Source organism: Phyllobates terribilis, unplaced genomic scaffold, assembly GCF_046119375.1.
Source record: "Phyllobates terribilis strain yellow unplaced genomic scaffold, ASM4611937v1 Scaffold_3__8_contigs__length_932513732, whole genome shotgun sequence".
NCBI classification, from domain to species: Eukaryota; Metazoa; Chordata; class Amphibia; order Anura; family Dendrobatidae; genus Phyllobates; species Phyllobates terribilis.
Genome location: NW_027362763.1, coordinates 412,419,886 through 412,432,878, shown reverse-complemented (window position 1 = coordinate 412,432,878; position 12,993 = coordinate 412,419,886). Strand labels below are relative to the sequence as shown.

At 42.3% G+C, this 12,993-nt stretch overlaps 1 protein-coding gene across 3 annotated transcripts; it reads left to right on the top strand.

Annotated features, from left to right (window-relative positions):
* The first annotated feature begins 1,677 nt into the window (after nt 1-1,677).
* Nucleotides 1,678-12,196, top strand: HMGN3 (high mobility group nucleosomal binding domain 3). Of its 3 annotated transcripts, none has more exons than XM_073675601.1 (6): nt 1,678-1,864; nt 8,062-8,112; nt 8,319-8,348; nt 9,465-9,515; nt 11,281-11,394; nt 11,501-11,764. In XM_073675601.1, the coding sequence occupies exons 1-6, from the start codon at nt 1,850-1,852 to the stop codon at nt 11,747-11,749; spliced, it is 510 nt and encodes a 169-aa protein (XP_073531702.1). In that variant the 5' UTR covers nt 1,678-1,849; the 3' UTR covers nt 11,750-11,764. The 3 variants fall into 3 exon arrangements, with proteins under 3 accessions (XP_073531702.1, XP_073531703.1, XP_073531704.1); XM_073675602.1 differs by lacking the exon at nt 11,501-11,764 and adding an exon at nt 11,917-12,196 and having other exon boundaries at nt 1,680-1,864; XM_073675603.1 differs by lacking the exon at nt 11,501-11,764 and adding an exon at nt 11,917-12,196 and having other exon boundaries at nt 1,682-1,864; nt 11,281-11,353.
* The last annotated feature ends 797 nt before the right edge of the window (nt 12,197-12,993 follow it).

The following is a 12,993-nucleotide window of genomic DNA, read 5'->3' as shown; positions in this document are numbered from 1 at the left end:
GTATTTGCTACTTTTTTACGTGCGCGTATTTTCCTGCAGTTTTTACCTGCGTTTTTTCACGCAGGTAAAAAAAGCACCTCCATTCACACACTGCGTTTTTTGCTGCGTTTTTTCTGCAGTGTACACTCATACTGTATTATGTAGTTTCTCCTGCACCTCCGTAAAAAAGCGCTGGAATTACGCAGTGTGTGAACACCGCTGCGTAATTCCATCGCTTATAATGGGCACAATATGTGAGAAAGCGCAGGACGCAGCTGTGTAAAGAATTGACATGTCAATTCTTTACGCAGCTGCGCTTTCGCGCTGCGTAAAATCACACAGTGTCTGAACGGCAAAGTGAATTTCCCATTCACTTTGCTGGCAGACACAAGGCACATTGAGTATTTTGAAAAAGCGCGCGCAAAAATAAGCAATGTGTGAACGCAGCCTTAATGTTTGACATGGATAAGCTGTATCTTTTTTGATTGTTTAAGCCATCTTATGTTCTTTCTCTTTGTGGTGACATTTCTTGAGGTTCAGCCAATGCAATTCCATGTTGCAGCTGGTTATTTGGTTTGAGCATTATGCTTTTTAAATGTTTTTAACTCATGTTTGTCTAGTTTAGTGTTTAATAAAATGTATTCTGAGTTTATATGGTTTGGTGACCCCCGTTTATGCATACTGCTTTTTCTTCTCATATCTTGACCATGTGTTTCCGTAAGTGACAGGTTGACCATCAAAGTATATCGTTTTAGGTGTTGCTCTCTTTTCCTTAACTTGTTTTCAGTGGACAACCCCTTTAAGCCCCAGCCAAACCCTTCAATATCAATCAATAAAGTCTCCAAAAATGGTTGGCAGCCTGACAACTGTGGGTTCATTTCTGTGTTATGAGAGGATACTGGGAAGGTAATGGGCTACAAATAACAAGAGATTAATATCACAGGATCAGCTGACCCTTCTTGTTGGATCCCCTCCTGTTTATGGCTGAAACGCTTATAGGTTTGTTGGATGTGAAGAAAAAGCACATAAACCGGTACAGAGAGTGTAAGAAAGTAAGTGCAGTACCGCATGTGCCATGACCTCTGGGGCACCAGGGTTATCGCTCTGGCATGTCACCAATATGAATAGCCACCTAGTAGGACATTGCCCGTGTGGTGAATCCGTAACAACGATTCACGTTAGGGGCATCTATGAGAACTTCCTCCCCCTATGGCTTCTCCCAGGCATCTGTCCCATCACAGTATGATTACATCAGACATAAAGCCCTTCTGTCTCGCAGCCACGCTATAGTGAGTGACGTGCACCGCGTGCTGGGCTTACACACACGACAGCATTGTGGTTTCCGCATCTGCTGTAAAATGGCGGGTAATGAATTACCTCAGGAAATTAGCGCTCGTCACACAATTCAAAAATAAATAGCGCACTCCACCGAGGGGAGGAGCCAACTGCACGCTGCGCGCCTAACGGCTGAGGGGGCGAGGGAAAAAAAACCCGCCACGGAGAGTGATTGGTCCACGCCCTGAAATTTCTCATTTGAACTGCTGAAGCCGAACCCGAAGCGCTTATTGGTCCGAAGAAAGGTGAAGGCGGAGACACAACGAGTCTGTAGTAAATCACCCATGACGTATTAGGGCGTGTCACGCCCATCTAGGGTCCGGCTTTAGATGGTTTGCTCTGGGGGAGGGCGTGTCTTGTGGAATTTGTAAACTGGGCTCCGCCAATGAGAACGCTGTAATGAAGAACGAACCAGGATTGGAGAGGGGGAGACTGTAGTTGTGCGGAAAGCGGTTGTTAGGCTTCAGTCGCTGCGTTTCCTTCACAGACTCAGTTTCCTCATCTAAGTCCAGGCGAGGCCGTCACCCAGCTCACAATGCCCAAGAGAAAGGTGAGTGCCCCCCGCGCATAGTGCAGCCCCGGCCTGCAGCACCGCTCCCGGAGAACCCTGCTGCGCTGTTTCTGCTTTTGGAGCGTTTCCCCACTCGAGCGCTCAGCCCGCGCCTTCTCCTTCATAGCCCTGTATACACCCTGCTGGCCCCGGGGGCTCTGGTGGGGGAGGGGTTCTCTCCTCCATAGTTCTCTTATTCGCGCCTCCTAGATAGAGTGGAGAAGTGGCGTCCATGTTTGTAGCGCTCGGATGGCTGGAGACCCCGCAACAGCAGCAGGGCCTGTGCCCTCCGGGGTGTGCAGCAGAGCCGAGCCCCAGTGCCGCCTGTGCCCTCCGGGGTGTGCAGCAGAGCCGAGCCCCAGTGCCGCCTGTGCCCTCCGGGGTGTGCAGCAGAGCCGAGCCCCAGTGCCGCCTGTGCCCTCCGGGGTGTGCAGCAGAGCCGAGCCCCAGTGCCGCCTGTGCCCTCCGGGGTGTGCAGCAGAGCCGAGCCCCAGTGCCGCCTGTGCCCTCCGGGGTGTGCAGCAGAGCCGAGCCCCAGTGCCGCCTGTGCCCTCCGGGGTGTGCAGCAGAGCCGAGCCCCAGTGCCGCCTGTGCCCTCCGGGGTGTGCAGCAGAGCCGAGCCCCAGTGCCGCCTGTGCCCTCCGGGGTGTGCAGCAGAGCCGAGCCCCAGTGCCGCCTGTGCCCTCCGGGGTGTGCAGCAGAGCCGAGCCCCAGTGCCGCCTGTGCCCTCCGGGCCCCGCATTCCTGCACTGCCACCAGCGGGAAACATGGAGGAGACGAGCACGTTATGTCTGCTATCATGGCCGCCAAGGCGTCACGTCCTCTGTGGCGGTACCGCTGGGCTGTGAGAGCTGCAGAATGGCAGTGATGGCCGTGCGTTATCTGCGCCATCAGTGTGCGGACAGTAATGCGTCTATCTGCAGGGCCGGGGTATAATGTATGTGAATACTCTGCCTACACTTTGGGGTGTGTAAAATAATTAAAAAAATGCATATTTATATGAGCAAAAAATATATATAATTTTTGCTCTTACATGCAGGATAGAGAGGGGTAACAGATTTGGGGGGGGGGGGGGGGCTTAGTAGTGGAACCTCCCTCAGAAGACCACCTTAGAGAAATCCACCCTCCCCCTTCTTATTTTTTATACAGCCCACCTTTTTCATTTCCACCATAAGTTAGCCACACTCGCCCCATCTTTTAGAAGACCACTTTGCATGCAATCCTTAGTGGTGATCTCCAAAAGGCTTAATTACTGTTAGGATGAATTGTCAGATGTTTGGGTCATGTAGATCTTTAGATTGCTGCTTTCTTTTATATATGTATGTATATATATATATTTTTTTATGCTTGATATGAGTGTAGACTGAGGGCTGATCCTAAGCACATGGGGCTCGGCATGTAACAGTTCTAGTGAGCAGGTTTTGAGACCATAATGTTCACTTTAATTGTTCTGAGCCCATGTTGGTAAGTAGCTTTGTCACGTCATTTAACTTGTCTTTAAAACTGGCGATTTGGCGTTGAACAGTTGGCACGTGTGCTGGAGCTGGGATGTAATGCCCTCTATTGTTAACCAAGCTCACTGACCCTCAGGCTGTAACGTCTGTCATCTTTTTATTGTTGAGCTTGAAAGCAAACACTTTGTATTATATTTCTATGCATAATCTATAACTACTTTTTAAATTTACATTTTGGCACATACTGTGTCCTTGTTTTGTTTTTGTATTTTTTTGTCAAACTTGATTTTCGTTTTTTTTAATTTTTTTTTCTATTAGAATTTGTGCATTTAATTGTATTATGGCTGGCACAATGCACCTTTTGGTATGTTTCTGACTGGCTTTTGGATTTTTCCACATTGAGGCTCACGCAGGTCTCCAATTCTTCATTTTTTTTGCCAGAATTCTAGCATAAATCAGAAACAATGTAACCTAATTACACACACATTTTGCGACTCTTGGCATTTTAACTCCAGTCTCTGCCAGCCTGGACAACGTCTTAAGTCTGTGGAGTTTCGCAGGGGACGGCAAGGTCGCAACAGGCAAGTTAATCACAGAAATGTTCTCCAATGCTTTCTGACAGTAGTACAGGACTAGTGAAAGATGTTCCTAATTCAGTAGGTGTATAACCCTCTTAATGAATTTGGTGCATCCCATTGCACGGCCCATCTGGACTGGGGGCCCAGAGTGCCTATATATGGCGGAGCGACAAGGACCTTCTTTGCGATGGTTCAGCCCCCATAAAGCCATGGATTCTACATCGCCTTATAACTGCTATTCCAGTAATTGGTTTAGCTTAAAACTCCTGAGTTTTTTACGAGCTATTGTTTATGTAATTCCTGACAATTTGATATTGCCATTACATTTTACATCATGTTAATACAATAATTACTACCCACTTCTGAGAAAGAAAGAAGAAAAAAAAAATCACTACTCCTGAGTGGCCGTATAGCAAAAGCTGAGCTAGTGACCATCACTATTTAAAAGTACACTTTCAGGTATATTCCTTTTTACTCGTTAAATAGCCAGTGGAAACAAAGCATCCAGCTCTCTGGGCTTTTCCAGCTAGCTGTGTGATTGTTGTACACCATATTCTTTTCATTGTTTTAAAGGCATACAACATTTCAGCACATGCTTACAACAGCTGTCATCCCTGCGCTCTAGGACTGTTCTCTTTAGCACCTGTTCTTGGCTTTTACAATTTGAAAACCGTTTGGATCCCTGGAAAAAAAAAATTCACTTAATATGCCTATTTGAGTGATTTAACATTGTCTAGTGACAAGTTACAGAAGCACATGGTAAGTTTGTAATCCTTGTAATTCATAATACAGTGGGACAGATAGATGTAAGGCTTTGAAAAATGCTCATTAATTTGAGCGATGTCTTAGACATATGTTTGAATGTGTCACATGGCTTGTGATATGTTCTGAGATTGATCACATGGTCTAAAGATTGGCACGATCATGCATTTACTCATATGCTCTACAACAGGGTTCCAACTTCTATCATTAAGATCCACTCTCACATAATGTTTTCAAGATTTCCTAAGTGTTGTTCAGGTGGTAGCATTATCCCCCTGAGCAGTACAAAGGAAATCCTGAAAATATTATTGGTCAGTGGCTGAAGAAGACGAGTTGGGGAACACTTCCCCACAGTATAAGTCAAACCCCTGCAACGTCCTCATTTTCTTTTTTTTTTCTTTTTCTCTCGATTGAGAAAAGAGTTCATGCCACTAAATACATATATAACCTATCTAGCCAATGGACAAATGTTATTGTGGTGGTCCTATAGCTGGGACAGCCACTAAGCATTCAAATAGGACTTTGGTCTCCTAGTTGTCTTGGAGTTGCAGTACGCCTAAGTGACTATCGCTCTCTATTCACGGTCAACTAGCACAGCACTTAAACTAAAAGCTTAAAGGGAAGGTGCTGCAGTTTTTTTTTTTGTATTAATAATTATTGATTATATAATCAGTTATTTTTAATACAAAATTAAATTCACTGTTTGAACAGTTTTTTTTTATTATTTTAGTCAACAGCTGGGGGGCTGCCATTTGCATTTGCTGGTGTGTAACAGCAGTTACACACCTCAAATATGGCAGCCCCTGTACATAGGTATATGATCTGGGCACGCCCACTGGGCTGTCCAGGTCACACCTATGGGAGGAGATCGTCGCCATCTTTCTGAAGCCCACAGCTATGCTGTGAGCTCCAGTTTCCCCCTGGATGATGTCACAGCAGTGGGCGGGGCCTTATCCTCCAGGAAGCTGCCTTGTGCTCATGCTGCAGACTCTAAGCAGGAGATAGGTTGTGTGAGAGCTGAGCTACTGTATGATTGAGCTGTGGGGAGAGAGGGGCACAAGAGACAGACAGACGCTGGGGTACAAAGACAGACACCTCCAGAGCTGCGGTCACTATTCTGTGTCATCATGTAAAAGAATAGTGAATGCTGCTCTGGAGGTGACTGGAGAATAAGACACAATGTAACAACAGAATAGTGAGTGCAGCTCTGGAGGATAAGACATGATGTCTTATTCTGCAGTCACCTCCAGAGCAGCATTCACTATTCTGTTACATGATGACACAGAATAGTCACCGCAGCTCTGGAGGATAAAACACAATATGCAGCATCAATAGTAAAAAGTTGGTCACACTTGTCAAGCACTATGCAGTGTGACCAACCTGTCAAGCACTTTTCCAAGTGATGCTAATATCGCTTGGAAAGCTCTTGACAATGTGCATGCGAAAACGCTTGATTTATGCTTGTGTTTTGCGGGAAAACGCATGTGAATTAGGCTTGCGCTTTCCCGCAGCAGGAGGATGTGGAAATGATGCAGAAATTTCTGCTTAATTTGCGCAAAGTGGGCACATAGCCTAATAACAGACCTTGCTGCATAAGGATCTGCATGTAGTTGTGTTGGTATCACTTTGTCTACAACAAAATGGCTCCTCACTGTGAGAGATCCTAATTCCTAAACTTCATTGTCTTATCCATTTGTAAACACCCAGAAAGGGAGGGGGGAGGAGGAGACATGGAGCAAATCCAGCCCAGATTTTCAGCAGTCCTAATGCATGCCAGCTCTGCACAAGGTTTTCATGCCAAATTTCAGTAGCTGCTCCCCCTAGTGTTTCAAAGTGGAACATATCAACCTTTAAATTATTTTTCATATTTTACTCCATTAAAAAATATGATAATATTGGAAAAACGAATCAAAACAATAATACTTTACGTTCTCAATTGTGAAAAAAAAATTTTGATGGCATCTTCCCTTTAAAGGGAATCTGTCACCCCCTAGGAGATGTGAGACCTCTAATATGGGCATACAGGTTATAGAAAAGTAAATCTATACATCCCTGTATGGCCCGTAGTAGAGGTTTTCTTGCAGAGAAATGTCACTGACTTCTGGGCGACTGCGCACTAGAACATTGTAGAGACTAAGTGGGCTGGGAGAAAAAAAAGGGCTCCTGATGGTGGCGATTTTCACATGCGTGGGAAGTGATTGAGACAAGTGGAGGGTGATATGCAAAATAAACTGATAGGTGGGAAATACCGATATCATAAAACTAAATTTCTCTGCAAGCAGACCTCTACTATGGGCCATACTGAAATGTATAGATTTACTTTTCTATAACCTGTATGCCCATATTAGAGGTCTCGTATCTCCCAGAGGGTGTCAGATTTCCTTTAAAGCCTTAGATCAGGAATAGAACAGACATTTATAGGACATTTCATAATTTTCCCAAAATCTTATGAAAACATCTACAGCACATACTGCATTGAGCTACTGTACCCAAGCTGTAACTAAAATTTTAACCTAAGCATAGTTGTATGGCTGAAAACAATATTGATCTGCATGCCAACATGACTTGATTTGTAGTAGTATCAGTAAGATTTCACCTGCAAACTGTATGCACATGTAGCTCTTTCAAACAAGTTGAGCAACACATGGTCAATCTGTTCTTCCATTATTGAGAAACCAGCATTTGAGTTTGTATGCAAATGAGGCTGAAGAGCTATTTGTAGATCTGAAGCCTGTTACTCCAGCTCTATTCTCCGCCCAGCGCTGCCTCCTGCTTTACTGACTATGGATTTGCTTGAAGTCAAACAGCATAGGAGCTGTAAATCAGGAGGTGGCACTGGGTGAGGAATAGAGCTGGAGTGACAGGCTTCAGAGCTACAGACTCATTTGCATATCGGTGCAGATTTAAATATTCTGGGGTGTGAAAGCCTGCTCAGATTCTTTCAACCATGTGATAACACAGTAGTCATGCCAACATGCCCTTTTGAGCACCTTGTGGCAACTGCACCTGCCCCTACTCTGAAAAGCTGTCAGAGGTATGGCAGCTTTAGGGGCTGTTCAAATAATGAAGCTCCACTTACCCACGGGGTCTGTGATTTGAGGGAAGAAGGTTCCACTCATCACCAGAATGTGGGTCTGATGTCCCCCTTTTTCCCCGCTACACTACTGGAGTAAGGAGAACTTTGAATGGAATTGTCACTCAATTCTGTTTTTGAGGTTGACTACTTGGTGTATAACAATTACCTTTTGGGAATTTTCTGCACAAATACTTAGATCTAGTTGCAGATCTTTATACATTTCTGTGACTTTTTGTTGAACTAAAGTTGTTACAAATTTGTAGTCCAGTTACAAATATATGTTTAAGTAGGAGGCTGCTCTAAATGTTTGGCTTTCTTGTGTTGCAGTCTCCAGAGGGTGCTGAAGCCAAGGATGCTGGCAAAGTAACTAAGCAAGAGGTAAGTATGTTTCTTTACCTCAACAGCTATAGTTGTCTTCAACCTTGGTCTGCTGATACAAGAGTTTTCCTCGATGATAAAGGGAACCCGTTGGCCTTTTTTTTTTTTTTTTTTTGCCACTTGTGCTGACAGGTTCTCTAATGTTAATATCAATTTGTGCACTCTATTAAGATTTATACATTTGACACTTTTTTTCCCTTCCCTAGCCAACTAGAAGATCAGCAAGATTGTCTTCAGTAAGTATTTATCTGATGTATTGTATAGTACCTGCTCCCCGATTGACTCATCATGCACAGCAGTTGTTAAATGTGTGGATTTCCTATTCTGATCATTTTTTATACTGAAGATTTCAGTGCAAGCCTGGGTGCATCTGCATAAGTCTTTTTCACAAAAAGGTCTTATAGATCATATTTGCCTTTTAGTGGCAAAAAATTGATTAGTCATTAACCGCGGCTAAATTATTTATTTACTGAGGAAAGAAATATATAACTTTTATGATATGATAGAAAAACAAACAATAATTATGGCAGGTTTTTTTTCCTGGCTCTTATACTAAAAAAACTTGCGGATTGTACATGCGTTTTCCTGCCAGGGACATGCAGGTGTGAAGCGTTCTTCGTTTGCATTTCCGCATGCGGGTTGACAAGCTCTTTCCAAGTGATTTTTAGCATCACTTGGAAAGTGCTTGTCAACTTGGTCACACTATAAAAATCCATGCAACCTGCATGGATTTATATAGTGTGACCTTAAAGAATAGTAAAAAATAAATCTATACTTACCCTCTGATGGCCCCGGTGTCTTGCTTTGCTCCGTCCTGGCTTCTGGAAGCGGTACACTGAAGGACCTGTCGGCGTCGCGTGACCCATCACATGACTATGTTGTCAGCGCAGGTCCTTCAGTCCATCACGATCTGCCGGCATGAAAGGATGAGTGCAGCGGGGGCTGTCAGAAGGTAAATTTAATCTTTATTCTTTTTTTCAGTTTCTATGGTACCCGGGTCCGGAGGAGACTCTCCTCTCCTCTCTAGACCTGGGTACAATCCGCACATTGGAACGCATGGATTCCGCATTTCCTTATCTAGTGATGCGGATTCCATGCGTTCTAATGCAAGTCAATGGCGGCGAAAAGGCAGCACTTCCGCAAAATAATTGGTAGTGCTGCGTTTTTTTCCGCAATGATCCGCAGCGGAAATTTCCGCAGCATGTGCATAGCACATGCGGATTATCATTGGGGAACATAGCAAACCTTCTACCATGCGTTTTTTTAAGCTTTTTTGCCATTTAAAAAATGCATCGTGGGCACACAGCCTCACTGTGATTCTACATTTTACCAAAATGTTTTCTTGCTTATAGAAACCTGCCCCTCCTAAACCTGAAGCAAAACCAAAAAAAGCTGCAGCCAAGGTAAACCTCTTTATTCTACTATAACTTTTTTTTTTTTTACACTTTTCTATGCTATATCCCATAATTTGATTATTCTTGTGAAACACCATTTCTGTTTAATATTATCAGAAAATTACCTATTAAGTATGATAATCTGTACTAAAAATAGAACACTTGGGTCACTGAAGCGTTTTTTTTTTTGTTTTTTTTTTTTATAATCCACTTGTTTCTTGTGTGTGAATAGCCACAATGCTCAGACCCAACACCTATATTTTGTATTGAAGTCTCTAGGATATCAGCAGAGGCCTAACACAATAGGTGATCAGCTGTGTATAGTGGTGGTACCCATAATCGTAATCCTGCCTCTCACAAAGAACTTTGCTGAAAACTGTTCTTATGAAAAAAAGGCAGTACCTGTATTAAAGTGCCAGTGGTCAATGTGAAGATTTCAAGATTACTATGTTTGCTTTTCTATAAAAATCCTAAAAGGGGGAGGAGGGGAACCATGCTAGACATTTTTATTTTCTTAAATACAAGACCCCAACCTTGTCTTGCCTGGTCCAAATCAATATTTGATAAAGGGTGAACAAGGAGGGAAGCATTAAAGCCACTGTTACACATTTGGCTCGTCATGTACAAAATTTATATGAATGGCTTTCTAATATATTAAAGGGGTTGTCCTGTCCAAATAATTCTACAGTCACTGTGCTTGCAGACTTGTGAATTTGCCCCCACCCCTCCTTCAGTGCACCCACTGTTGTGGGGATTTGACAGATTCTGACCTGGGACTGGAGGTATGTATGTGTTATACATACTCCTGGACAGTCGGCATGGCCTCACTTACATGCACTTGTATGGAGCGAGAGCGTGACCGCTGCATAGAAATAAATCACGCTGCCATGCTTGGGTCAGGAGAGGTGCCAGGCCATTCTGTGCATTGCGGTGCGATCCTCGCACAAGAACTGCAGCTGTCCAACACATGCATACCCTCCGATCCTGGGTCGGAAACAGGCAGAGCACAATGTCTGCGCTGGGGGGGATTCATAAGTCCGCAAGCACACAGTGACTGTAAACTTATTGATTTGGACCGGACAACACCTTTTTAATATGTTGAAAAACCATTCATACACATTTGGCTCGTCGTGAGCAAAACTTATAAGAGTGGCTTTAATGCCTCCCTTTTCTTCACCCTTTATCAAAGATTTCCAAAAGGACTAAATCACCTGAAGCTTGACACATGCCACCCTCAAGCCAGAATGCTTATATGCAGTAATTTAAAATGAAAAGCCATCTACTCTCCAATATAGCACTTCGTCTATCTGGTTTTCACGGAATAGCATGTCATGCCCACTTGGTGTGCTGGGAACTGCAGCGCAGCCACATTCATTTGTCTATTTCCAGCAAAACTGTCATGTCATCACTTTATCATATAAGGAGGTATACATTTTAAACTTTTTAGTTGTATTGTTAACTTCCAGGGGATAAATCTGTTCTAGTCATGTGGACACAAGAGTGCAAAGCCTGTTGCACGTGATCACAGCTCATTATACCACAAGCCAGCGCTTTCTTGTAATCATCGCCTGACCCTTGCAAATTTGTAAACAATGAGGGTTTCCATCAAATGGCAGGCAAGATCTTAAACTGAGGAATCCATGCAGAAAACAGAACTGTATATAGCTCAACTATACTACAACTTTAACACCCCTTTGCTCAGTTTTACAATGCATGTCCACATTTATTTTTCTTTTTCAATTTTTATTTTTGTTCATTTTCCCTCATTATATAGAAGGAGCCAGGATCGAAGGGTAACAAAGGTGCTAAAGGGAAGAAGGAAGAAAAACAAGAAGCTGGAAAGGAAGGTACTGCTCCCTCTGAAAATGGTGAAAATAGAGCTGATGAGGTACTTTTTAGAGAGTGAATCAGTGGTGGTGTTTTTTTATACAGTCGTACAACCATTGATTGCATGTTCATAATACTTCTTTTTATTGACCGAAATGTTATTACAGATTCGCATCTCTCGCTCAACTGTTAATGTTTCCACATCCAGAGGTGCCATGCCCAGCACACTGTCAATAAAAGGGCAGATTGAAACAGTGAAGGTTAAGGGTACGGTAGATCAATATTTTTTGTGTGCAGTGCATAGAAAGCTAGTGGTGTGGTGCTTATTCTGTGTGGAAAATAATGGAAGCTTTCAGGTAAGGCTTCTTGGGTTTGTAAATCTTAACTTGAGACAGTTGAACAAAGGTATCCTTTAGCAGGTCTTTTTACATATTTCCATATTTTCTTCTAGAGCAGCTTCATTTTTATTTTTTTCTAACAATTTTTTTTTATAAACACTTTAGTTGAGTAGAAAAGGGTTGGGGTCTGCATTAGGACTGCGCAAACTATTCACTGTTCTTTTTGTTTTTGTTTAATCTCCTAGGCACAGAAAACTGAAGCGATGGACGACTAGAGAGAATGAAATGGTCATGGAAATTTTTCGTTGATTTTACGTACCTCTTGAAGAACTTTAAGAAAAAAAAACAATATTTTTCTCAAGTATTTTGTAAATGCTAATTTTTTTAGGACAACTGTAGTTTAACTTTTACATATATAATGTACATGAACATTTTCTTCTACATATTCATGCTTTGCTGATTATGATTTTCCTCATTGTCTGCAAGTTTTAAGCAAAAAAATAAACATTTTAGCGTTAGTGGGTACATTTGAGGCTGTTTTACATATCTTTTATTGCTTTTAAAAACTAAAGAAAAAAAAACTTGTGCATATAGTGATTTTTTTTTTACTGTGCATTTATGAAATTTTCCATGGCATTTTCTATAGCAATAATTAGTGTGGTTTTGTACTTAGTTTTGTGGTTTTGAAAATGACTAAATTGTTGTGACCATCTGCTGTTTTTATTTTCTGTTTTTCATTTAAGGTATAAAAATAAAAGGGTATGACCTTTTTTTAATTGTGGTAAAAAATATATATAATTTTTTTGACCTTCTGAAGTGCTACTATTATCAATATTCTTTAGACAAGAATGAGTAACACAAGTTTGTTAAAGGTACATTTGTCTTGACTGACGAGGAGAAAACTGTTGAACAGTGGTATCTGATAAGATATTTCTAACTAGAGAATGACAAAAAGGGGCTATTCTAGGAGTTAGTGGTAAAACTTCTTCAATATGACATGCGTTTTTGTGAAAAATTTCGCAATTTTCAAACTTTTAATTCTTATGCTCTTAAACCAGAGTTATGTCACACAAAATAGTTAACATTTCCTGTATGTCTACTTTACATCTGCATCAACTTTTTGAAATTCTTTTTTTTTTTTTTTAGTTAGGAAGTTAGAAAGGTTAAAAAGTTGATAAGCAATTTCTAATTTTTCCACCAAAATATCTATTACCCTCCGTCCCCCCCGAAAGTGTCACCACTCTAAAAACTGCACCCCTCAAAACCACAAGAAGTTTATTAACCCTTCAGGTGCTTCAAAGGAATTAAAGCAATGTGGAAGG